The sequence below is a fragment of the Aspergillus luchuensis genome, chromosome 5, assembly GCF_016861625.1.
Source record: "Aspergillus luchuensis IFO 4308 DNA, chromosome 5, nearly complete sequence".
Lineage (NCBI taxonomy): Eukaryota > Fungi > Ascomycota > Eurotiomycetes > Eurotiales > Aspergillaceae > Aspergillus > Aspergillus luchuensis.
The window spans coordinates 4,530,132-4,554,788 of NC_054853.1; the positions used below are offsets into that span (position 1 = coordinate 4,530,132).

The following is a 24,657-nucleotide window of genomic DNA, read 5'->3' on the forward strand; positions in this document are numbered from 1 at the left end:
GGGAAGCGGAGTATACGGATGGGCCCGCTAAAACACTGGCGCAACACAAGAAAAAAGGGTTGGACAAATCGAAGCTCCGCCAGTCCACCAGCGAAATTTTGGATGTGATGAGCTGGAATTTCTTTCCGACATCCACCCGGCCGGAATTAGCGCCCAACTGTTCACGGCTACTGCTACTGCGCGTCATCCATGTCGCCCCTCCCCTTCTCCCAGGTGATAACCAGGCAGCGGTGACGGAGATAGGGCTAGAGAAGTCCGAAGTCGACAATTTCGTAGAGTATACTGAGACACTGACGGAGACGGAGGATGGGCGATTGATTTCCTTGGCCCTGAGGCGGATGGGCTGCAATGAGCAATGAGTGGAGGAGAAGAGATATTAGACAGAATTAGTGAGGGAGCTAAGTCGAGAGTAGTCCTGCCTTGCTAAATATACTAGTAGAACAGTAGTATATATTATAGTAGTGTAGTAGATGAAGGTTACATACCACTGCTCTTTCTAATGCAGTGTGCGATTCCCAGCAAGTGTCGGTCACTAGTCCTCTCTCCGCAGACTAGTATACTAGTACGTAGACCACGAGCCGGGATGACACTACTCCGGATCATCCACAATGAAAATAAAAAACGAGGTTGATGGTAAGTAGTAGTGATGATGATGATGAAGGCAGGAATGAAGCTGCGTGTGACAGACGGTGCTAAAGACTTGCTAAAGATGCTCCCGAGCGACAATCTTCCCCCCATGCGGGGTATGTAGAAAAGGAAAAGGACGAGGCAACCAGCAGCAGCTCCCGATGGAGAGCGAGTCAAGGCTGGAGGATTTCATTTCCCCTTCAATCTCCTCCCGACCATCTGACACCCGTCCGGTTTCCCTCTTTGCCAGCATCAACACTAGACCGGGATGTTCATTACTAGGGGTTACCAGGAAGTGTGTTGTTACTAGTTACTAGTTACTACTACTACTACTACTCATTTCTTTTTTTGGTCCTTCTGTCTGACAGCCCAGCCTTATTCGGGATATACTATCATTCAATCAACTTCACCAGACTTGTAACCATCCTGGTGTATCACGTCGGAGTTGCTTTCTCCTCTCGCTTCATACTACAAACTAACCAACCCTTCTTTCCCCCAGCCAATCTTTGTCTTAGTCTGGTTGATTGAGTCTGGTTGATTAGTTGGTTAGTTAGTAAGTTAAACTAGTTGTAGCGTGGCCATGCATGAATTCCATTCCTGAACGCACTGCCCACAACTTTCACCCCCACCTCATTCATCTCCTCCCTCCCATCTTTTGTTTCGTCCCCTTCCTTCATCCAGCTTACGCATCACGAATCACGAATCACGAGTCACATATCCCAACCCCTGCTGGGAACAAGCAACCCACCACTCAATTTCGGTCGAGCTCGGTTAACCATGTGTCTGCTCTACTGCCATTACGTCAATTGCGACCGGGGACAAGGGGTTCAATTTCAGTTCCCAGCGAGGAGAAGCCGCTTCGACACATGATGCCGCCGGTCTGCGACTACGGGTTTACCGCGGCGGATGAACCACCGACCAGGTGCCTGGGATTCCTTTTCCCAATGCTAACGGAAGCTGTTGTCTCAGGTTGATGGGGGAGACTGTAAGCTGGTCGACGTCATCGTCATCATCATCATCCTCCTCCTCCTCCTCTATCCTCGTTCCCCGATCTGGTTGACGGATTCAACTGCATGCCAGTCCGTATGGCACGAATGCCTTCCCTCTTTTCTCCTCCACACCCTCGAGGCCGGATCTTTTCCCCCTCCTTTCCCGTTCGTTAGCTGCCACGCCAGTTGACCGGGGAGATCTTCCCAAAAAGCGGAGAAGCAGTGTCCATCTCTCATGGCAAATCAAGGTCAATCACCTTATGCGAAAATTGCCTTTTCCGGCCTCGCTTTTGCTTTCTTTCTTTATCACTTTTACCCCTCGTCTTGTCAATCCATTGCCCGTCCCTTGCTGATTTGTTGTTTCGTCCATTCCTCCCCCCAATTCCATTCTCCCCCTCCTCTTCCCCTCGCCGTTGGCCAATTTTCCCCCGGCCGGGTGCTAGAGTAGACTCTTCAATCTTTTCGCCCATTTGACCACATGCAAGTCACGCCATTAGCCCGTCTACAGCCTTTGGGTCTTAAGGATCGGCGACTTACAGCATGGTGCAAGCCCTGGCGTCACTCCCGCATTGCCAGTGATGCGACCAGCTGTCAGCTTTGGGCTTTCATTGACGGGTCTGTCCAGTAAGGTTCTGGGTGCCGGTCGACCTGGAGGAGCTGTCATGTATCTGTGGTGGCACCAGACTATAATGTAGATAACCCTACTTCCTGTATACCGGGAATATGGGGGGTGCCGCCACTAGCTCATCTTCTCGACGGCTCCTTCGGCGATACCGTCACAAAGTCAGGCCTCCCTGTCCGTTGCATTGCGTGGATGTACCCGGTACATGTAGGGGCCAAGTAGATTACCAGCCCATCTGTAATCTATTCAATTCCTCGGCCTCGTGATAGCGAGCAGGGTACTCGCAAAAATCACCCCCGTCGCTAGTTGGCACGCTGTCTGCCTCATAGTTAGTGTCATATCAGATCAGACCAGAAAATCGCGGATGATAACGGGATGAGCAACCCCCCTCCATGGCTCGGCTTGGGCTCACCTCGCCAGCACCGGATCGGTTAGCATAAATTCCTGTTGGGGCGGGGAACTACACACGATTGCTTACACGTACGCCTATCTGCCCTGCCCCCCTGTGTGCTGACGACCAAGTCATTGCTGGTGGATTGCCCCAGTCTCAGATGACTCGCGTTTAGTAAGTTAGTCATAATCCTGCTGGCTTAGCTCATGGACTGGTGCGGATGTTAGTGAGTATAAGCCTATGGCGCCACTACGGGAGTCAACTGGAACCAAGAAGTGCCGCCCGGACGAGGAAACCTAAAGGAAAAAGCAATACGAGCATCGACGGAGGCACACCCTACCAGTCGAATACTGCCCCCTCGTACATTTCTTGGTAGCCAATTCCCGATCGAAACGGCCCCCTTGGCATCCGCTGGGCTGGCCATAGGCGGTGTCCGTAGTCTTCTAAATGATTGTGCCTGACTCAGAGTGGTGGCTCAATAGCCTAGTGTGGTATAAGCTCCATAACAATTCGGAGATCCCGGTCGTGCAAACCCCGAAAAAACCCCTCCCAGATGACAGACGGAAATTGAAGAGTCGACGGGCAGACCAAAGCCCGCGATTTGCTGGAAGGTCTTCCAGACAAAACTCTATCGTGTGCAGACGATGATCTATCGAGTGCGTGCTATAGACACTATCGACTGTTAATCGCTATCTTCGCGTGTATGTCGTACGTTTCTAGCCGCTCTTCAAGTGCGATGGGTCTCGGGCTTCCAGGGTCCAAACCATGAATGGCCAAAGTCTAAGTAAGCGTATTAAACGGCCTCTGCTGGTAACAAGCGGGCGGCGATTGTTTTGGCCTGCCTGTTCCATGGGTTCGACCCGCTGCCACTATTCGAGATCCACTGGTGCTAGTCGACTTACAGTTCGAAGCCTCACGGCAGTCCGTGAGCCTGGTTAAAGTAAATGGAAGATCTATCCATGTATCACCCGCTGATTCTATCGAGGAAGTGTATCCCGAGCTTGTTCAGTCGGCCAAATCAATAGGAATGTAGGCAGCCCCTATAGTTCGCTATCAATGACGAACAGACAGCATTGGCGCCAGTCTCTTGGCTCCAGCCTTAGAGAAATCAACTGATCGTCACGAGCTTAATTGGCTCCGATGGCCTTGACTGCCATCGTATCATATTAATAATTAATATTGCCATGGACGGGCGGAAGGAGGGGGAACGGGACGACGAGTGAATCCCGCTGGTCCCTTGTCGGGGCCCCATCACTGATGGAGCATTACAGACCGCGATCCAGATGAATTTCTTGAAGCCGCCACGTGGAGTGAACAAAGGCGTCAATATCACTCAAAACAGCTGATAGAGGCTTGGTGAATCGCTCCCTTTGAGTTTACGGCTGGCTGTCATCCAGCAATCGAATCGGTAGAATAGCCGCATCGCAGAGCCACCGAGAATATCGTGGCGTTGGGGGCGTTGTCCTCGTTGTTTCTCCCAAGAAAGATAGCCCAGAAGTACGTCCAATAGCAACGGATGAAGGTATCATGGCCACTGCCAGTAGGAGACCTACTGCCTAAGTAGGTAAGGTGAGTAGGACGATTGTGGTTTGGAGTGAGGCCGATAGCAGACCCTGGGGATAGCTGCTGCTCTGGGCCAGTTTCAGCATGATGCCTGCCGGCCCAGAAGGGAAAAGCCACAACTTTTCGGTTGTTGCATCGCTGGTATCCCTTGCTGATAATTTCCGATCTGTGCTGCCTGGTCGGCCGGCTGGTCTGACATTGTTCTTTGTCCCATTTGGCTTTCGATACTTTTTTCTTCTCTTTCTTTTATTCCCTTTCCGTCTCTTCCCTCCGTTGATGCTTTTGGACGGCCGGCATCATGATCATTTTTCGGGGGTAAAGAAGGGGCCGTCAGGAACTTAATTCCAGCAACAATTGTTTGGAGGGCATGGCTCCTACCACCTTGGTACAAGGATTGACGGGATATCCTTTCCCAGCACCTTGGCGAGAAAAGCTAAATAAATCAATGGAAATAAGAAATAAATGAATAAAATAGAAAAACAAAAACAAAAATAAACAACAACAATGTACATAGTAATAGTCATAATTGGAGTCAGTACGAGAGTAGGAATAGATTATGATCATTTTGGGTAGGTACGAAGTAGTAAGTTAGTTCCATCGGTTAGCCCACGTCCTAATCAGACCTTCCATCTTACACATACCTACTCCTACCTCCCTTTTCACTGTCGTACAGAATATCCCATACGTAGACACTGCTTGTTGTATTGGCGTGACCATGCTGTGATCCGCCTCAGCTCTGACTCCTTTGGAGCGCCGTGCAATTGTCTTCGGTAGTGGTTCTATCCAGAATGTTATATGGCGGACTACCGTCTCCTCTTCCAGCACCATCGACTTGGGGTGAGTGGAATAGAATAAAAAGTAATTTGAAAACATGGACGGGCACCTACTTACCACCACTGGTTACCCTTACCTAGTGGAAGTACCTAAGAGGAAGGTACCAGGGACGTACGTGTCAAGGTACCTGTCAGTAATTTTGACCCGCGAAAGATAGTCGATACAATCCTGATACAGTAAGCGATACTAGCGGTCCGTCGAGGTTTTGCAGCCAGGATGCAGGCAACTAGACCATGTTTAGACTAGTAAATTTCTTCCAAGGCCAGGCTCTCTCTTGGTCGCCGATGATTGGTCGAGTCTATATCCTAACCTTTCAGTGTTCTAAGGCACAAGCGGACAGGGTGGGGATCGGTGTTCCCCTCTTCCCCCAAGCCATCTTGACCGGAAGACGGTTCAGTAGGATGGGAAACCTTGGGTCTTGGGTAACTTTGTCTGGGGGTTGCTAGCTCCAAACTTCCACTCTTTCTCCCCCCCCCCCACCCCTTCCTCTCTTTCCCTCCCGAACATCGAATCGACAAGCGGGACCCAGATAGCCTTGGCCTGTCAGTCAGTCTAAAAGAGATTCCTAATTTAAGTGCCACTGCTTGGTGCCCGTATGTATGTAAGTATGTATGTACCTAGTACTTGGATACCTCGTTTGATACCGAGTGTTTCCCTCCTGACCTCCAGGGTAGATTGTAGTAGGGTAAACATGGTAAACCCATGTTCAGAAACGATGGGGTAAGAAATACTTAACAAAAAGAAAATAAAAATAAAAATAAAAATAAAAGCGTTGACTTTTGATTTCTTCTCCTTCTTTTTCTTCTTCGTCTTTCACCTCCACTTTTGTGTAGGGTGTGGGATTTTTCTTTTTTTCTTTTCTTTTTTGCTTTTAGTATTATTCTGATTTCCATTTGTGTCCATTTCGGTCTGGTGAAAGAAAATCCCCCAAGTGGTCCGAAGGAAATACTTCAACATAGTATAACCCGATCTTTCCGGGGTAGGGGTAGGGGTACAGGAAAGAAAAAAGTGGCCAAGTCTCAAGCTAGCCCGGCCGGGTTACTGGCTAGAGGGGAGCTCCACCGGCTGGAGGAGACCAAGAGGAGGTTCCAATTTATTATTTGATTACCGCTGGACAGTAGTGAAGGAGCTTAGCAGCCCGTAGTAGCTGCTAGGTACCTACTAGGTAGAGCCAGAACGATGCGGCGTTATAAAAATTACACGGCCTGCTCACGAGAGCCGGAGAGGCAAAACGAGGAAAATAAAAACGAACAAGAGCTTCCATCCCATCGGCCAGTCAGCTAGCTCTTTTTTTCTTACCTCTCTTCGTGCAGTAAACTAATCCTCCTCATCTGGCTCGTCGAGTATTTCTTTTCCATCTGCCCCATCTGGAGCAGGTGTTCTTGACTTTCTCGTCTTTTTCTCTCCCCCATCTTCGACCTGTTTTTATTTTTTATTTTATTTTCTCCTTCTCCAACAGCCATCATCATCATCCCTTGACTTGGTGGTCTGGCTTGCGTACCTGGAAGGAGAACCGCCTGAGACCCGCAGCAAGCAGCAGTCTGTGTCTGTCTGCCTCTTGTATCACAGAAACGTTGCAACCTCGCCCGGACCGACCAGTATTACTACTGAACTACATCTGAGAAATCCGTTGGGGATCGTGCTTTGCACTTTCTCTTCTACATCTCTCCCTCTTTCGCCTCTCCGTCATCGCGTCACTTGTTAGTTTTGATTTCGCACTGCGTGTTCGTCCTGGATTATTATTTTCAGTATTATTGTTAGATCCATTGCTAGGTACGTCTGGAATACCTCCCTGTCGGCTATGCTGGACCTCCAGGGCCAGCCTCACCTCCATCCATCCACCTTCACTACTGCGCTTCCCCATTTGATCCATCATTCGGTCCTGCGACTTGGCTGCCAATCGACCTGCCTGTCCAGACCTCCAATGATTACTGTCGAGGCTGCATGCCGTCGGACTTAATTTGCAGTGACATTCCTGTTCCCTCCGCTTGTCCAGACCTCCTTCCCTCTTCTTTCTTTTCCCCTCCCACCCGCTCTCCTATTTTCCCTCCACCATAGCTATTCTTACTACTACGGGCCATACTTCCAACCGTTTTCTCCCTCCCCCCTCTGTCGCCTGTACGATTTTCTTGTCGTGTTTGTCTGCTCATACTTTATTGCAAATCTATTTGTCCTTACTGTCACTTACTATCTGCTTCTTTTTTTTGATTTGTTTTCATTTATTTGCATCTCTTCGTATCTTCCTGGAATCCGTTGTTTGCTCCCTGTGTTCCTATCGCTAGCCGGCCCACTCCCCGCTATCCTTCTTGCGACTCACCTTTCAATAGCTTTTGATTGTGCATTTGCATTTCCTCACCATGGCGCCTGGTGGTGGACGAGATTTTAACTGCACCTGGGAGCATTGTAATAAGGTATGATTCTATCCAGTGTCGCTTTTCTACATTCCACTCTATCGCTTGCTTGAAGGCGTTATAGTTTCCGTGCTAATGGCAGCAGTCCTTCAATCGCAAATCAGATCTGTGCAGGCACTATCGGATACACACCAATGAGCGACCGTATCATTGTACGGTCAAGGACTGCAACAAAAGCTTCATCCAAAGGAGTGCATTGACAGTGCATTCGCGAACGCATACCGGAGAGAAGCCTCATGTCTGTGACCACAGAGGATGCCACAAGGCCTTTTCTGACGTATGTACCACTAGCTCACTATTAGTCTTATCTGCTAACCATCACAGTCATCGAGTCTCGCTCGTCACCGAAGGATCCATACTGGAAAAAGGCCGTATATCTGCCAAGAGCCAACGTGCGAACGAGCGTAAGCATTGGCCTGGTTCTCGTGCTAATGTCTTTCTAACAACGTGAAGCTTCTGCCGCAAAACGACCTTGACCAAGCACCAACACCGCTCCCACCCCCCAGGATCCATGACCCGACTGCCCTCGGAAGATGCGGTTTCCGAGCACTCGTATCAAGGGCCAGTCGCCGTTCCTGTGCCGAATGAACAGTATCTCTTAGCCCAGCAACCCTACTACCCTCATACCCCGACGCCGACTCATGAGTTTTATCCCCACCAGAGCCTACACATAACGCCGGTGCCCATACAAGAACAGCCACCAATCGTGACTCAGCACATCCCTGTCACGTCGCCGGTTGACGTACAGCGTGCTCAGCAACACTACATGCAGCTTGTGCAGCAACAGCAGCAGCAGCAGCAACGATACGATCCTGGCCGTCAGGGCTATCTGCCACCGGAGTTTCAGCAACCATACCATACCCTACCCACAGCGGAAGGCCCACCGCTGATGGTGACCAGCACTCACAGTGACTACAAGCCGCCGGCCTGCATCCTGAACCAGCCCGAGGGAACGGACTGGGGCTTCCTGGGGGTTGGCTAATGAGCCGACGAGTGCCTTTGCATGATTCGACAGCGAGTGTTTCAGACTAGGAGTTACAATGCGTTTGTGCTTTGAGTGATGCCCTATCATGACTGTCATTTACGAGTCCTTAATTTGGTCAGACGCCTCATCTGCTGCTATTTCTTTATTTTCTTCATCTACGGCATAACGCCTTTTGTGATCCTTTGCGGACTATGATGTTTCCTTTGGTTAAGTTGCGCCCCTCCTCTGTCAAAAGGCTGCGAAGAGGTTTTATTTTTTGTCATATTCTTGATACCTTGGCAAATGATGCAATTTGCTTTTCTATACCAGCATAGCCTATACGTTCGCTTTGGGTCTGAATGACGTGCTGGGCAGCTGCGAGCTGACGGGCACGGATACAGAACATGGGTGTATGTACTTATTTCCGAAGCTTTTAATAATGCCTTCCCCCCTTCGGAGTACTCTTTTCCAGTGACGCTGACGGCGCGCGCGACGTAGGCCGTCGATCAGCACCTACCAGAGAAACAAAGCCGTGCTGACAAGGATGCTATGGACCGAGGAAGTAAGTAGTGCCTGCTTGCTTGGCTTGGCTCGGCTCGGAGGGAAAAAAAGGGAAACATGGGGGCCCATTGTTGTCGGGCCATTGTTCTAGGAAGCTCCTAGCCTGTCAGGAGCTTCCTTAAGACCCTACCAGACCAACGTCAGCCAAGGATCGACGGCTGAAACGGTTGGGGGATGGAAAGGAAGGAAGGGAAGAGGCTCCACACGTCGATGGCGCTTGTAGCAGCAAAGACCAACCAGTCATGGGGTTGAAGTCTATCTAGTTAAGCCACGACTGTCGTAGCGCCTGATCGACCCCATCCAGCGCCCACCCATATGGTTTGGTCTGGTCTGGGGTGTGTGTGTGTGTGTGTGTGTGTGAGGGAAGGATTACACGAGAAAGAGGGACGGAGGCAGAGAGGAGGGGGTGCGGCTAGACAGGGAGCTTTTTGGTAAGGTGCAGGTGGGCCGAACGACCACACACACACACCATAGCCCGAATGAGATAGTCTAAGTCTACCGCCGTAGTTAGGGCGAGAAGTGCGTGTGTATGAGAGAGAGAGAAACGCAAAAGACTACGATTGATTCGATGACCCTGGCACCTGCGTTTGTGGTCGCTTTTCGATCGACTGTACATAACATGCATGCGCCAAGTTTGGATATTTTTTTTTTCTTTTCTCTTACCACATGAAAAGGAATGGCTGTAATGTCTTTTGGCTTTGTTTTTTTCTCTTGGCTATATATACTTACGCGTCCACCAAACTTTTAGTTTTTTGGTTATGTCGTGGTATCTGATCCCAGACAGACATAGAACATAACAATAGGAAAGAAAGAAAGAAAGAAAGAAAGAAAGAAAAGCGGATCCGATCGGTAAGATATGATAGGAATATGATGCCCATGCCCATCACAACGGGCAGAACCGGACGGACGGACCTCTCCGACCCGAAAGATACAAGGGTATTATTAGTTAGGTTGATTGAATCAATCATATTCTCGGGGATAAAGAATCCGAGACCTTTGGTTTTAGGGTAGTAGTACGTAGTAGTAAGTAGTAAGTAGTAAGTAGTAAGTAGTAAGTAGTTAGGTTAGGGGGGTGTGGGAACAGGAGAGAACAGAAAAACTGGTTTTTTTGTGTGTTTGTTTGTTGTTGTTGTGTAGTGTGACTGGCACTAGACTAGAGCTACTACTAGTAAGTAATCTAGCCCGGGGGGGGAGAGGGGGCGGAAGTATGTACTGTATTAGACTAGACTAGACTAGACTAGATTTATTATTTAGTTTAGTTGGTTAGTTAGTTAGTTAGAGTAATTTGATCAATAACTGGGTTTGGTTAGCATAGGATGGGGATGGGGATGGCGATGGAGACAGAAATGGAGAATGCGGCGATTTGACCGACCGGTTGGTCGGGAGTAAGCGCCAGCCAGACAGATAGACAGAAAAGGGAATGAATTTAAAGTGGAGAAGGGGGAGGAGGAGGAGGAGATATACGATGATGATAATGATTCCAGTAAAGATTGATTGATTATGATTTGAAGTTTAAGCTAAGGAAGCATCTTTTCTGGTTCAATGCCGATTGTATGGACGGAATGTTTGTACCTGATCGGATTTAGTCCGATATTTATTTACTATCTATCTATTAGGTTAGGAAGGAACTTGGAAGTTGGAAGTTGGAAATGCTGCAGAAAGTAGGAATGAATGAATCACGGTCAATATGGATATCATTTCCGTGTGACAGGGAAGAAGTTTCGGTCTGGTCTCTGAGTCTGAGTCTGACATAGATAGATGTGATGGACAGACGGGCTGTGATCGACCGTCTCTTTGGTTAGTTAGTTAGTTTTAATTAGTTAAACTTGGAAATCCACTTTCATTCCTGCGTGTGCGTGTGTCATCTGGGTGAGATGATGGATCTCGTGTTGGGGATGATGAGCAAGAGGGAAAGGAAAGAGTCTAGATGGATGGGCTGTGGGGAAAAAATGAGAAGATAGAAAGGAAGGAAGGCTGCGGGGGTTGCCTTGTCTCTTTAGTTATTTAATTATTCCGTAGTTTATCCAATTAGGTAGTTAGTTGGTTATAAGTTAGTAGTAGGCAGTTTGTTGTGGATTAGAATTGAACATGACAGGATGATATGACATGACTGAGGATAAATTGGATCCAATAATAGCTAGTTACTTCTATGCTATGAGTTCAATTGTTTGAGTATTTCTCAGTTAGTACTCCGTAAGTAGTAACATATTGATTGTATGTAGTAAGCTAAAGTAGATAACTAGAACTAGTATATTGTCTTACGACTGCCGGATCCACAATCCTTCCTTAGCTAACTAGCACTTAATCGAACAATCGGAAATCCAAATCCAAATCCAAAGTCTAGAGTTAGCTACTATGCTAACTACTTAAGTGTCAACTCAACTCATTTCCCAAAATAAGTCTGATTGCCGACGGAACTTAACTCATTCTTTGTTGTGATCGTCAATCCGTCGCCTATCTGGTTACTAATACTATACTAGTATAGTATACTTAGTAACTAGCGAGTGAGTGTAACAGTAGGGTATGACTTACCGAACTATTCTACTTTAACACTGGTAAAGATAAAGATAGTCTGGATAGGTAGGAAGTCTGATTTAATATGGATTGGTTTGGTGATATCATGCTGCACTGCACTGCACTTCGCTTAGAGATGGAAATGACATGGATGAGATGAGATGAGATGGTTGATACATACATACATACATGTAATATAACATACGTGGTATATTACCCATTACTTGTATTTGTAAAGTATATGTATGCATGTATGGTAATATACATATAAATAGATCCTACTTACTCTCACTACTTATCTATGGGATGATGAGGATGACAGCCCAAGAAAGTAAAAACATTGCGACAGGAATACAAGTAAATGTGATGATGATGTGATGGGGTTGCTTTTTCCTTATCGATCTACCAATCATGACGTTTATTGAACAGTAAGATAGTAAAGTAGCTTGTCGGGGAAATATCGGGTCGTTCATATGCTGGTAGTGGTGGTGGTGGTGGCACACCATACCACTCACACGGCTGGCATAAGCAATCAAGCCACCACCACCACCACCACCACCACCACCACTACCATCATTGCTTATGGATTGGGTTGGACTGTGGTGGTAGTAGTGGATAAATATTATACCTTACTCATTAGGTACATAACGTGGTAGAATACAATAGTATACCCTAAAATCATATGGAAAGAAAGAAAGTAGAATAAGAGAACTATCCATAAAAGCCTCATACATTCATCAAAAGTACCAGCATATACCCCACAGCTTCCTCCAAAGTTATCAGTCACCCCATAGTACCCACCCACCCACTTACTCACCCACCGACAGACAGACAGACCGACCAAAATTGAGACAACCACTCAAACACATCCATCCGGCCTAATACACGAACCAACCAATCCCAGAGTAGCACAGCGCAATCAACAAGGATATAGATAGATTGTACACGTAGCGACCATACAATACTTATACCTTATACCTACTTCAGTCTACACAATTAGTTCATAGTTGATTGCTTAATTGTCATATAATACCGAATTATAAGATACCACGCCATCAATCAATTAATCAGTGTCATATGTTGGGTTGAATTCCCACTGGACATGGGGACAAAAGTACCTTGCATGAGAGTGCTCGCATGGGGTAGACTACTAACTAAGTAGCCAGTGCTGGTTGACATGGGTGTGGGGGTGTGTTGGTTGTGCTGTATCTTTTCTTTTTTTTCCCCGTAGGTGCTCATATTTGGGAAGTACTCCGTACTTCGATGTCAGTGTACTGCTGTTTAAGGGGATGGATGGTGGTATGTCTCAGGTGGTTGTATGAGGGAGTATATCTACCTATCAGATCCTAGGTCAATTTTACTGGGTAGTGGTAGGGTAGGGATACTTGTGAGTAGAGGTATAAGGGTAGCAGTCAACTAAGTACTAGGATGTCGATGTCAGATGTCAATCAATCCAATACACATAGTGTTTCGAATTTAGATCATCATGTTCAGCTGGTCTCATGATCAACTCACTTGATCACTCGGACATTATCTCTTCTCGGTATCGAGCAGCTATACACATCCCTGTAGTGGCTATTCCATAACATATCATATATATGCATACCTATCCATCCTATACCTATACCTATAGCAACAGCATAACTACCCAATGCATGCCAGCGGATCACCGGCACGGCACAATCCGACAGAGAATATAGCTTACTGTTTCACAACCCCCTCTACACGCCATGGCAATCCCACGCCACGGGGTAAGCTCCTCATGATCATGGACGAGTCGTATTCAGTACCTGGCTGTGTTACCTTGTGTGAGTGTTGTATATTCTCCGATTAGGGTGATTGATAAGGGGCCGTTGGTCCGAGGCCGAGGCTGAAGTTGAAGCGTTGAACGGTCTGGGGTATCCTGCCATCTGAGGATCTGGTGTGAATGGTTTGTAGGGCAGTGTATATATACTGCTGCTGTACTTGCTGTGCATTGATGTCTTTAGTATATGTATGTCTATATCAGTTCAATCTCAATCTCAACGCAATTCATAAGCAGATAGTCACCAAAAGAAAAAAGTAGCGAAAGTAAGCTTACAACTCTCCTCTCACAACTAAGCCCACATCACTCATCCTATCCATATACCGGCCTCATCTCGAAGTCTAGATGCTCAGCTGCCAAATTATCTGGACAGTAGAAATGTAATCTGTACCACATCGGAATGTATCCATCAAGGACAAAGACAACTCGAGACCTGAATCTCGAGCATAAAAGCACCTGGATCTCCTGTTCCCTTGGGTATCGACATCAGCATCACTACCACTTTCTTCAAGCATCACAATTCGAACCGAAGTAGTGACAAAATGCGTTTCACCATCCCTCTTACCCTCTTCTTCGCCGCCCTGGCTATCGCTGCTCCGGCCGCAGAGGCAGACAATGATGTCGACGCTGCAGTGTCTGAGGACCCTGGTCTGGCTGATGCGCAGCGTTGTCGGCCAGGATATAGACAGTGCATGGATGTGTGTCCCCTTTTTTTTATTTTTCTACCTCTTTCGACTATGAGGTCTTGATAAGACGGGTAGCTAACGAAGAGTAGAACTGCAACCGTCACCACGGAGGTGAACGTTGCTTCCGGGTAACTCCAACTTCTTTGTCGTCTCAGTAACAGACCTTCTAACAACATAAAGGCTTGCTGGGCTCACTACTGCTAGTGTTGCCCCATACACACCTGATTGATCGTCGGGTAGTCTCAAGACACAGTGATTGATTCGATATTGTGCTCGTTCCGTTGACGTCAACGCAAGCTATTGTCCTTCTTTAACTAAATCGAGCTGTTTATGTTACTTCTTTCCACGCGTAAGCCAGCCTCAGTAGTCAGTAATACCGAATACATCAAAGCAAGAGCGTCAACAATGACCAACAACGCCCCTGCCATCAGGAATCTCGGACAGAATATGGCGAAGAGCATCAGATGACGGCGGAGGATACACGCCCACAATGCCGTAAAAACAGCCCAGACAGTGTATACAGTGCTATGAATGGCCAGGAAGCGTGCTTGGCTCTGATTTTTTCCCGAGTGGAGAAGAGGCACAGCGCATGCTGCCACGATTGGCGCGGCGAATGTATTGATGGTCACCAGCAGTGGTGACCATGGATACTGTGTATCCCGGAATGGAATGTAGGCTGATTTCCATTGGATGCTAGATAAAGTGACGTTATGACCAGTGCTGAAGAAGTGTAATGTCCCGAGGAGTGCCGCGATGGTGGGTTTGATGGAGCTGTTACTGGGGATGAGATGCCGGAGGCTGATGAGCTGATAGCAGAGGATTGCCAAGGACAGCCCGCCTGTTGGGGTACTTGAGAGAATGCCTGTAAGGAGTATTGCTGTCGTGAAGATGAGTGGACGTTCGAGTGGACCATGTCTTGGAGTGTTCGTATACGCAGTTGCTAACCCGATAAACACAATGACTAGCACTATTCGTGCAACAGTCATGCGCACAGTTTTGGAGGTGTCATCGGAGAGAAATTCTGCCAGCCAGCCGTTGTTACTTGCCGTTTCTAGGGCATTGAAGACGGTGGTGAGCAGCAGCGCACTTGGTATGCCGAGTCCAAACCAGAACAGGTTTCCAGCCGCGCAGTCTCGCAGAGCTAGTCGAGTAATGTATAACACAGCCACGGCAGTAATGACCGGGCTTGATAACTGCCAAGCCCAGCTGCTCTCCAAACGATAGAATGAAGTTCTGCAGAATGGCAGTTGCTCTTCGCGACAAGCCCGACTGAGCGAGACGACTCGACTCAGAAGCATGAATATCACCGAGAAAGACGCTTCACGTACACCTTTTGCATGGCTTGACGCGCCAAGAGTGCATAGCCCGAATGTCGAGAGAAAGACCAAAACCACACGGTCCTCCCAGATGGTGTAGGAATTCGAAGCAAATCCGATGCCGAGCAGTAGTGTGAACATCACAGCCTGCCAGCTCCAAACTCCCCCCGGAAAGCACCTGCGCAAGATAGTCAAACCAGTCGGACACATATTCCACACGACGCTGCCCAAGGCAGCGCCCAGAATCACTCCATCCGTGAGGGAACCCTGAGCAAAGTCAGTCAAAGCAACATGACCAACCACAGCAACAACTCCCATCACGATCCCCACTACCATCCCAGACCATTTCATAAAGCCAGACCTCCCATCCACCTGGGGGCATACCAGGACCACCACACTCAGCAACAGAACCACCAGCCCCTCAACCATCTTCAGCGGATCAAACTGAGCCCACATACGCTTATACCCCTCTAGCATCCAACCTTGATACCCCCTCAACCTCTGATAATACTCTCTCAAAGCCTCATCATCCCCAAAATCCACCTCACCATCAACCCATCTATCCCACCCAACCACCCCCTCCCATCCATACCTCTGATACTCAACCGTAAACCTCTGAATCTGCGCCCCAACCAACGCATTAACCTCCACCAAGCGTCTCCAATCCCTCCCGTCCCTCCCAACAAACGCCTCCTCAATCGGCCGTCCCAAGTTACTAAATGGCACGGGCACGCCCATCAACAACGCCAACGTGCTTGCCAAATCCACCTGCGGCATATCTCTCCCCACAACAACAGTAACATCACCATCACCATCATCACCATCAACAACCCCCCAAACCTCCCTCGTCGAATACAACCACAACGCAGCCCGTACCTCATCCGCCGCCTCACCCCCATGATTCCCATTCTCATCCATCCCATGATCCCCCATAACAACCAGCAACGTCTCATCATCCACCCTCTCCATAACTTCCCTAATAACCCCATCCATCTGAACCAACTTCTCTCTCATGCTCTCATGCCCCGGCCCAAACCGATGTCCGACGTGATCAACACCCAGGAAATGGGCGATGATCACGTCCCACTCCTCATTCTTACCTTTAAGCAAAGGTACCAAATGCTCATACACCCCATCATCAACCGTGTGTAAATCCTCCACTAGGAACGATTCATATGGACGTGACAGGGTTGGGTCAAAGTATCCGGGGAAAAGTTTCATCCAGGTATCATCGCCCAACAGGACGAGACGTTTCCCTGCGTCGTGGAGTTGCGATATCAGATTATCTTCTGTGACTGCTGAGCCAGCGAAGTTGGACCCTGCTTCGATGAACGTCGGCAGAGTGCCGGTCGTGAGGGCTTTCAGGCGCTGGAGGGTGGTGGTGGGTGGGTCGGCGATGAAGGGGTAGAGGAGGGCATTGTGGGGTGTGGTGAGGGCTGTGGTGTGGAGGGTGGTGAGGGCGTTGTGGTATGTTTTGTTGTTGGTGGTGGGGATGGTGAAGTCGTAGCGGAGGGCGTCGATGAGGAGGATGATGGCTTTACTGAAGGTGGGGGGTGTCCAGCAGGTTGTAGTAGTGTTGGTGGTGATGGAGATGGGAATGGGAGGATGGGAGCAATTGCTTTTCAAATCGAGGGTTTGACGTGTGAGGAGGAAGCCTTTGGTGAAGAGGTATAGGCCTGTGGTGTGGAGGAGGCTGGATGTTGTTAGTTAGTCAATTGAGCTGGGATATGTAGTGGTGGTGGGGTAGTATACAGAATGTAGAGGAAGAAGAGAGGGAGATGCCATCTGCTGCTGCTGCTGCTGCTGGTAGTTGATGGGCCCATGCTGTGCTGGTATAGATGCTGCAGTGCATATCAATCACTATACTATCTGTCGTATTGTCTATCGACAGCGTACACAGATGATGATCATCATATCCTTCCTCAATCAGCAGAAGCAAAATCAACAATCAGGCTCCAATCCACAAGCAATAGTCTCCTTAGTATTTGTGGCACGAACTTTCCCCTGTGTAACAATCACACAGCAGTCAAATTCACTTCAACCTCATTCAAAACAAAGTAACTAGAAACTGTATACAGATCGATACTTACTCTCCCAGAAAAGGAATTAAACCGTCACGTACCAATACACACTACACCCGTATTTCAATACCAAAACACTTAACTATTGTATACACATACACACTTACATACTCACATAACCAAGCAACTAACTGGTTAAATAACTAACCTACTGCAGTCTAACCAACCAACTAAACTAACTAGGTTACTAATTCTCCGCCGCCAACCACCTCTTAGCGAAGTGGATAAAGTAAGTAATAGATAGATGATAGCCTGAGGCTACGCTACTGCTGCTGCTACTGCTTGCTGCTGATCAATTTCGCTCGTATTGGGGGACAATCTTAGCCCGATGCGGGAAGCATTAGCGAGGACAAATATGGTTGGTCGGTGAAGGGGAGAAGATCGTAATCAACCTAGGTACATGTTTATAAACTAAATCGAGATGACAGCTTAGTTACTAAGTTACTTATTTTACGTTGTGACAAGTAAAATACTGTGTAGGTAGTAAATTAGGTAGCTTGGGGGCGTTTACCTGGTTGACTTCAATCTAGGTTGATGGTAATGAGAAGAGCTTGTTTTTGACTTTTTGGGGGGAAGCTTTGAAAGCTACCTATTATGGGGTAGTTACTTTCCGTGGGTCGGATGGGGATGGGGATGGGGATGGCGATGGAGAGGGTTATGCTTAACGGGTGTATGATGTGGTCTGTGTAATTGTTCTGGAGTTCTTTTAGGGAATAGTAGCTGCCAAATGCCGGGTTATAGTGAGAGATATTATTACGGTGAGACAGTGCAGTGACTGAGTAAAGCAGCTGTGATTTTATTCCCATGCATGTTCATTGATTGGTTCCTTGTATATACCCATACCCATACCCATTCTATGATAATCCTATACAAACCCTCTCACTCTGTCTCGCCATATTTTCTTATATACCAATAATATACCCCAAAGAAAGAGAGAAAGAGTCCGAGGTTACCAACTAGTAACCCCCCTCTCTCTATCAAACCCACCCCTCAACTGCTCCCCAGGCTTAACCACCTTCCCTTGCAACACCGTATACCGCACGATATTCTCACAATCCTGGGGTCTCACCCTCGCAAGCCAGATACCCTGCGCCGCGCCCTCTTCCTCCTCAGTCCCCTCCGTCTTCTTATACCACTCAAAGTCCCGTCTCCGATAGATAATCACGTTGGCCGCATACTTATGTCCACCCACATGGTTGATAAAGTAGATTCCCACACCTCCAGGCCTCTCATCATCCATGTCACGGTACAGGCCTAGATGGCGCAAATGGCGCTCGAATTCCTTGCGCAGGAGCGGAGCGGACTGTCCACAGCGGGCGTCGCGGGTGCGGTGGGAGCAGAGCAGGATGACGGCGGAGTGAGGAGAGGGACGGGAGCGGAGGGAGGTGAGGGATTGGATGTCGGTGATGTTCTCTTCTTCTTTTTCTTGTTGCTGTTCTTCAGTCGAGGGCTGCTGTTGTTGTTGTTGCTCACTCTCATCATTGCTGTTTCCACCAACCAACGGGGTAGTAGTCGTCGGCGAGCGATTCACAAAATACTTGATCAAATCCGGGGCCAGCTGCGGCGTGACATGGTCGACAATAGTAAACCTGGGCAGAAGCAACACAGTCGTAGGTTGTTTCCCCGCATCATGATAATGATATTCATCCGGGACAGGCATATTGGAGGCGGACAATTTCAGTTTCTAGACATAGCCACCCCACACCGATTAGCTTCGCGCGGCCAGGACATAACAAACTGCAACAGTGGCAGTGAGATCATACCCCATTACTAGGCACCAGCCCCCCCTTCTCAATCGCTTCCATAACACTCCCCTCTTCATCCGCAACATCCCTCACCCAATCCGCCTTCCCAGTCGCAACCAGCACATGCGTCGACCAGCCATTTATATTCCCGTACATGGTATCTTCCTGATCGACATCGAATTTAGCGGGGTATTTCACTGTGCAGGACGCACAGTCGTGCAGACATTCTTCGCCGTCTATGGCGGGGTCGGTCTTGGGAAACAGGGTATCGACCGATGGCGTATTGTTATCATCATCATTTTCCTCCTCCTGGGGTTTGGGACTGTCTTTGGGACTCCTGTCCTGCGGGGTTGCCGAGGGGGTCGGGGTGAAGAATGAGCGGCCTCGTTGGAGGATGGATTGCATTGTGAATATATATAGTAGCGTAGCAAGGGGGGTTAGAAAGAAAAAGGTAGGGAGAAGGGGATAACAAAAAGGCAAGTATCTTTTCTTTCATTCGGACTTTTGGGAACCCGCCAGATCTTATCAATCGCCGCGCGCGCCTTGCCAAGGACGGAAAGCCACGCCGACACGGTTTTGATGCGGCTTGTGGTCGGTTGCTGCCGGACCTCCGATTGGCTTACGTCACGGCGGCAGCAACTCTTTGCCGATTTCTGAAAGTGGGGGAAAGTTCTTTTTTGGGCGTTGGGGAAACACAGCGAGCCCAGGGCAGGTGGATATATGGGTAATTAAGGCCAATAGGAGACGCTATGTAACTAATAGTGGCATATTGCGAATCAGAGGGAGAAATCGCATCTTCAATCGTGTAATTATCCAGAATAGTTTTGGTTTTTTGCTCCAATTCTTATCTATGTTTGAGGTCTACCGTCGATGCGGCTGCTGCTGCCAACGTTATAAGCGTACGGTAAATCCGTCGGACTCCGGGTCTCGACCAGGCGAATCACGCTGCCTCCAGAGCTACCAGAAACATTCGATTGCACTCGTCGAAGCGACCGCATCGATGGCGTCCGAGGAGGCGCCAGGGTTCGCTGCGCCTCCGAGCGTCTCGACCAAACAGGCGACCAGCGACCCTGTCTAGCGCCGTCCCAAGTGGACGCATTCGAAGGCCGTAGACTATTACTCCGGCCCCGCGACATGGCTTCACTATCGCCATAGGAATCCACCGTATCAGTTTCGCCCTCCTCGTCCGAAGGCCCGATAAGAGACTCGCTGTCAGCCTGGGAACTCCCACCACCCCGCACCTCATCCAAGATCTGGGGATCCAAAACCTTCATGCCCCTCAGGAGCTCCGCAAACACATGCATCAAAGTCCTGAACTCAGCCTCGTGTAGCTCACGCGTTGAAAAGCGCGCCCGCTCATACAGAGCGACAAACTCCATCCCAATTTCCGGCGGATCAACCACATTCAGCGCAGCCAAATGCTGCAAATACCCCCGCAGACCCATCGATATCGGCCGCCGCAATACTTCCACCACCCGCGTGTCAGGAATCGACTCTTCGGTTTCGGGGAATGGCGCGTGAAGCGCCCGCTGAGTGGCTGTGAAGATCGGGTCGGGAGGAGCGAGCGACACTGCCTTGGCCTCGATGAGATGAGGCAGTTCCTGGACTACAGTCCGATAGGGAAGGTCGGGCAGGTCAGGACATGAGGGCGAGGACCATCCGGGGTGCTCGACTTGACCCCAGGGTGGATTGTCGTAGTCCACCAGGAGCGATTCGTAGCCTGAGAAATCATGTCCGTCGGCTGCAATGTCCCTAGGTCGAGCCTGGTAGGCTATGATCGCACTATGCGCCAAACCCTCCTTAACCAGTCGGCGCACACTCTTGCCGACGTCTTCGCGCTCGACGGGGATCCATGCTTTCGGGATGCCGGAGAGGACGGTTCGGTTGGTATATATACGCGTGGTGTAGATTAGAACCGCGAGAATGAATGTGACAACGTAGCCGCCGGTGATGATGAAGATGTTCGTGAGGCGCTGCGTGATGTAGCACTGGTAGATCGCATCGGCGGGAGTCAGGATGATGCAGAGGAACAGGACCAAGGAGAGGAAGGTGAAGACAGTTAAGTTCAGGACGCGCTGAACGTTGATGGCCATAACCGCGAGCACGTCATATTGCGCCGCAGTACCGGCTGCTCTCAGGTGCAAGCAACTGGCCGGTAGAAGATATACTGCGTAGCTGGAATTAAGGGGATGCCCGTTGCGACCGTGAGATGAGCTGGGTGTCACGTGGTTAATGTGGGCGCGATCGGCGTTTGTCTTCCTGTACGGATACTGTCTCGGAACAAGCCATCCCTACCATATCTACTATGTTTCTGCGATAATTCAATATGGCTTCCCAAAGGTATATATATGCCTACGCTTATGCTTCTATTGCTCTACGTGTATTAATGCTAAGGAATCACGACCTTTAGTCGTCCTGGACAGCCACCTCGTCCTCCCATTGAGGCTCGAACTGCGCCCGAGCCCGGCGGATGACCCGCTCGATACCGTCCAGACCCATCTTCAGGACATCCATCTTCGGGCCGTAACTTAGACGAACGAAGTGGTGGCAAGGGCTGTCGAACAGGTCTCTTCTGTGAGCGGGGTTGAGGTCGAAGAAGATACCAGGGACCACAATGACCTTCTCGGTCAAGAGGGCGTTGAAGAAGTTCAGTCCGTCGGACAGGTTGGCCTCCTTGGGGAGAGGAGGGTCCAGGGAGGTCAGGTCAAGCCAGATGTAGAAGGTGGCCTGGGGCACCTCGTCGATGCGGAAACCGATCTCACGCAGACGCCCAACGACGAAGTCTCTCTTCTCGCGGAAGTGCACCTGGAGGGCCTTCATCTCGGCACGCACCAGCGACGGCTCGAGCATGGGAACGGCGGCTTCCTGGAAAGGCGCATTGGCACCACCGTCCAGGTAGGAACCAGCAGAGCCCAGGGCGTCGATGAACTCCTTGGGTCCAACAACCCAGGCGATACGCCAACCCGGAAGACGGAAACGCTTGGTCAGACCGTCAATCAGAAGCACATCTGTGAGAGTCAGCATGGCAGGAACAACCTGCACCGGTTCTCGTTTGTTCAGGGAGGGTCAGCGGGCGAACCATCTTTGTTGACATCCTCGACGTTGGTGGCACCACTGATCGTGGTTCCGTCACAGTCGGTAGTGTAGTTGTAACCGCCGTAGAATTCGTCCAGGATCAGAGTCGCACGATCTCTGCAGATGTCCTGGATCTGAGCAAGCTCGGGGTTGGAGACAAAGTGTCCGGTAGGGTTACGAGGGTTGGAGGTCAGCAACACAGACGTTCCACGAGCGATCTCCTCGGCGATCTTGTCGGGGTAAATTGCGTAGTGGTCGTCTTGGGCGAGGGGAATGGGAATAGGAGCGATCTAGATGCAGAGTTAGCCACCGTATACGACCCGGAGCCCTCTGATCACTGCAGTCATTCCACTGGCAGCGCTGATTCATTCGCACTCACGTTCTTGAACAGCGACAACATCTCCGAGTACGCCGAGTAATCAGGGATAGGGAAAGACAAGTACGAGTTTCCCAGAATAGCAGCGATACGGATCAGACCCGCACGACCACCGGGGACAATGCAGACGTTCTCCCAGGTGTACTGACTGGCCTTGCCCTGACGGTAGTGCTCATTGTAGAGGCGAGCGACGGCGGCACGCAGAGGCTTGATACCGGCGGTGGGACCGTACTCACGGGCGGCGGAGGTGATAGGGATGGAAGTCGGACGAGGGAAACTGCCCTCGATCTCATCATCGGCTTCAGGGGCACCCTGGCCTAGGTTGGCCCAGGAGTGAGGATCCTCAGCATAACCATGTTCGGTGGCACGCTCGGTACACCAGACAACACCGGTGGAGGCACGGGAGGCATCGAGACCGGCATGGGGACGGTGACCTTCGTGGGCGCTACGGAACTGACGGTGGGTTTCGGAACGAAGTTCTGCATGACAGGATGTGATGTTAGTTGAAGTATAAGCGATAGTCCTCGACTAGTAGCTTGTGTTGTTGTAAGGGAACAGAGGATTATGTGCCCCTCATGCACAAGGCTGAGGCAGCATTGCTGCATGCAGTGGGAGCATGTATAGAAGCAAGAGTGCAGGGAACATGACTTCTTCAAATGAAGAAAAGAAAGAATAAAAGGAAGACATATAAATAATTGAACAACGTACCATTCTCAGACAACTCCTTACCGACCGAGAAGCGGCGGTTGGAGGGGCGCAGGATGCTCAAGCGGCGGCCGGAGAAAGACATGCTGGGCTGCTTTTGCCAAGTCGCAGTTTCTGGGGAAGAATGCAATCTAGTGTATGCAAGCTATCGGAGTTCCCTGGATCTGAAGGAGTAAGAAAGGATTAATTAAGTAAAAATTTGGGGATATCTCTAGATCCGTACGAATAGACAACAGGGGAAAAAAAAGAAAAAAGATAGGCAAGTAGTAGAGGCAAAGATAGAACTTACTCTCCAAAAGAACAAGAGTTGGAGAACAGAGAATTAAGAGGGGAGAGAGGAGAGAGGATATATCAATAAATAAGAATGAAGAAGTAGATAGTCAGACAGACCAGCAAATAAAATGAAAAGGGAAATAAGATTAAAAAAAAGTGATCAGAGAAGGAAAAAAAGGTACAAGTAATTTTTCTCTTGTTAAGGCGTTAAGGATGGATGGCTCCCTCCAACTCATTGCTTTGCCTTGTTGGTCTTGCTTTTCTCCAACTTTTCCTTTCCGCCCAATCTACTCTCTCTACGGCATATCGACCCAGACCCAGACTCAGACAGATACCAACCAAACCACCCACCATTCTCCTTTTTCCTCTAACTCCTCTCATCTGCGACAAATAATAATAATAACACCTACTAGTAGTTTCAGCCCGCAGGCACCAGTCAACTTTCTTGACAAAATTAGAAAGAAGGAAGGAAGGACGAGAAAGAGCGAGCAAAATAATCGCGCAACTGCCGCCTCTTCCAGGGAAAGCAAAGCAAAAAAAGCAGCCTTACAACCACAACTGTAAAATGCCTCACAACTTAACTAAACTGACTAGTAGTTTCGAGGGTTTCGCGGTCAACTGCCACACACACACCGCATACGTGACGAATCGTCGAACCCAGAATCGATAAGTTTGACCCAACCGTCTCGTCCAGACCGCAATCATTTTCCCGTGGCTCAGTCCCGATCGACGGGCTCCAAGTGGACTCTTCTTTCGGCTGGGATCCGACACCGGCTCCAATGAATCCCAAATCATCTGCCATCATTCCTTCCGAGACCATACGAACTTACATAGTAGTGTTGTAGACTTGTAGTAGTATCGATTGCCGGCCCCAGTAGCAAAATGACGAGTGGCGGTGGCTGCTGCCTCCCCCCCCTTATTCCCTTATCCCCTATCGATCTTGTCCACCTATCTATCTTTGGTTTATATGATCGGATGGACGGCATCTCAAGAGAGTTGCGACCTGTCTAATGACAAACAGGGACTGGATGGACACCCACCACCCCCTTTCAGCCCTTTCAGGCCCCCGTTGGTTTGGACCGTGGAGTGCCCGAAGTTCCACTTCTCGGTACTGATGGAT

At 49.3% G+C, this 24,657-nt stretch overlaps 7 protein-coding genes across 7 annotated transcripts; 3 read left to right on the plus strand and 4 right to left on the minus strand.

Moving 5' to 3' along the window:
• Window positions 1–7,383: 7,383 nt before the first annotated feature.
• On the plus strand, window positions 7,384–8,419 carry AKAW2_51486S (putative C2H2 finger domain protein; the record flags this gene model as incomplete). Its single annotated transcript, XM_041691420.1, has 4 exons — window positions 7,384–7,437; window positions 7,523–7,714; window positions 7,762–7,841; window positions 7,891–8,419. 4 exons carry the CDS (start codon window positions 7,384–7,386, stop codon window positions 8,417–8,419), a joined length of 855 nt encoding a protein of 284 aa, XP_041544907.1.
• A 5,403-nt stretch (window positions 8,420–13,822) lies between these two features.
• AKAW2_51488S (uncharacterized protein) lies at window positions 13,823–14,170 on the plus strand (the record flags this gene model as incomplete). Its single annotated transcript, XM_041691421.1, has 3 exons — window positions 13,823–13,978; window positions 14,056–14,094; window positions 14,147–14,170. 3 exons carry the CDS (start codon window positions 13,823–13,825, stop codon window positions 14,168–14,170), a joined length of 219 nt encoding a protein of 72 aa, XP_041544908.1.
• A 110-nt stretch (window positions 14,171–14,280) lies between these two features.
• GPI13_2 (mannose-ethanolamine phosphotransferase gpi13) lies at window positions 14,281–17,105 on the minus strand (the record flags this gene model as incomplete). Its single annotated transcript, XM_041691422.1, has 2 exons — window positions 14,281–16,975; window positions 17,035–17,105. 2 exons carry the CDS (start codon window positions 17,103–17,105, stop codon window positions 14,281–14,283), a joined length of 2,766 nt encoding a protein of 921 aa, XP_041544909.1.
• A 1,207-nt stretch (window positions 17,106–18,312) lies between these two features.
• AKAW2_51489A (sucrase/ferredoxin-like domain-containing protein) lies at window positions 18,313–19,513 on the minus strand (the record flags this gene model as incomplete). The annotated part of the gene is made up of 2 exons (XM_041691424.1): window positions 18,313–19,047; window positions 19,127–19,513. The coding sequence occupies 2 exons, from the start codon at window positions 19,511–19,513 to the stop codon at window positions 18,313–18,315; spliced, it is 1,122 nt and encodes a 373-aa protein (XP_041544910.1).
• A 443-nt stretch (window positions 19,514–19,956) lies between these two features.
• Window positions 19,957–21,201, minus strand: AKAW2_51490A (DUF4129 domain-containing protein; the record flags this gene model as incomplete). The annotated part of the gene is made up of 1 exon (XM_041691425.1): window positions 19,957–21,201. One exon carries the CDS (start codon window positions 21,199–21,201, stop codon window positions 19,957–19,959), a length of 1,245 nt encoding a protein of 414 aa, XP_041544911.1.
• Window positions 21,202–21,514: 313 nt separating this feature from the next.
• AKAW2_51491A (pyridoxal phosphate-dependent aminotransferase) lies at window positions 21,515–23,349 on the minus strand (the record flags this gene model as incomplete). Its single annotated transcript, XM_041691426.1, has 4 exons — window positions 21,515–22,116; window positions 22,188–22,473; window positions 22,563–23,038; window positions 23,268–23,349. 4 exons carry the CDS (start codon window positions 23,347–23,349, stop codon window positions 21,515–21,517), a joined length of 1,446 nt encoding a protein of 481 aa, XP_041544912.1.
• A 401-nt stretch (window positions 23,350–23,750) lies between these two features.
• Window positions 23,751–24,101, plus strand: AKAW2_51492S (uncharacterized protein; the record flags this gene model as incomplete). Its single annotated transcript, XM_041691427.1, has 1 exon — window positions 23,751–24,101. The coding sequence occupies one exon, from the start codon at window positions 23,751–23,753 to the stop codon at window positions 24,099–24,101; it is 351 nt and encodes a 116-aa protein (XP_041544913.1).
• Between the last annotated feature and the right edge of the window lie 556 nt (window positions 24,102–24,657).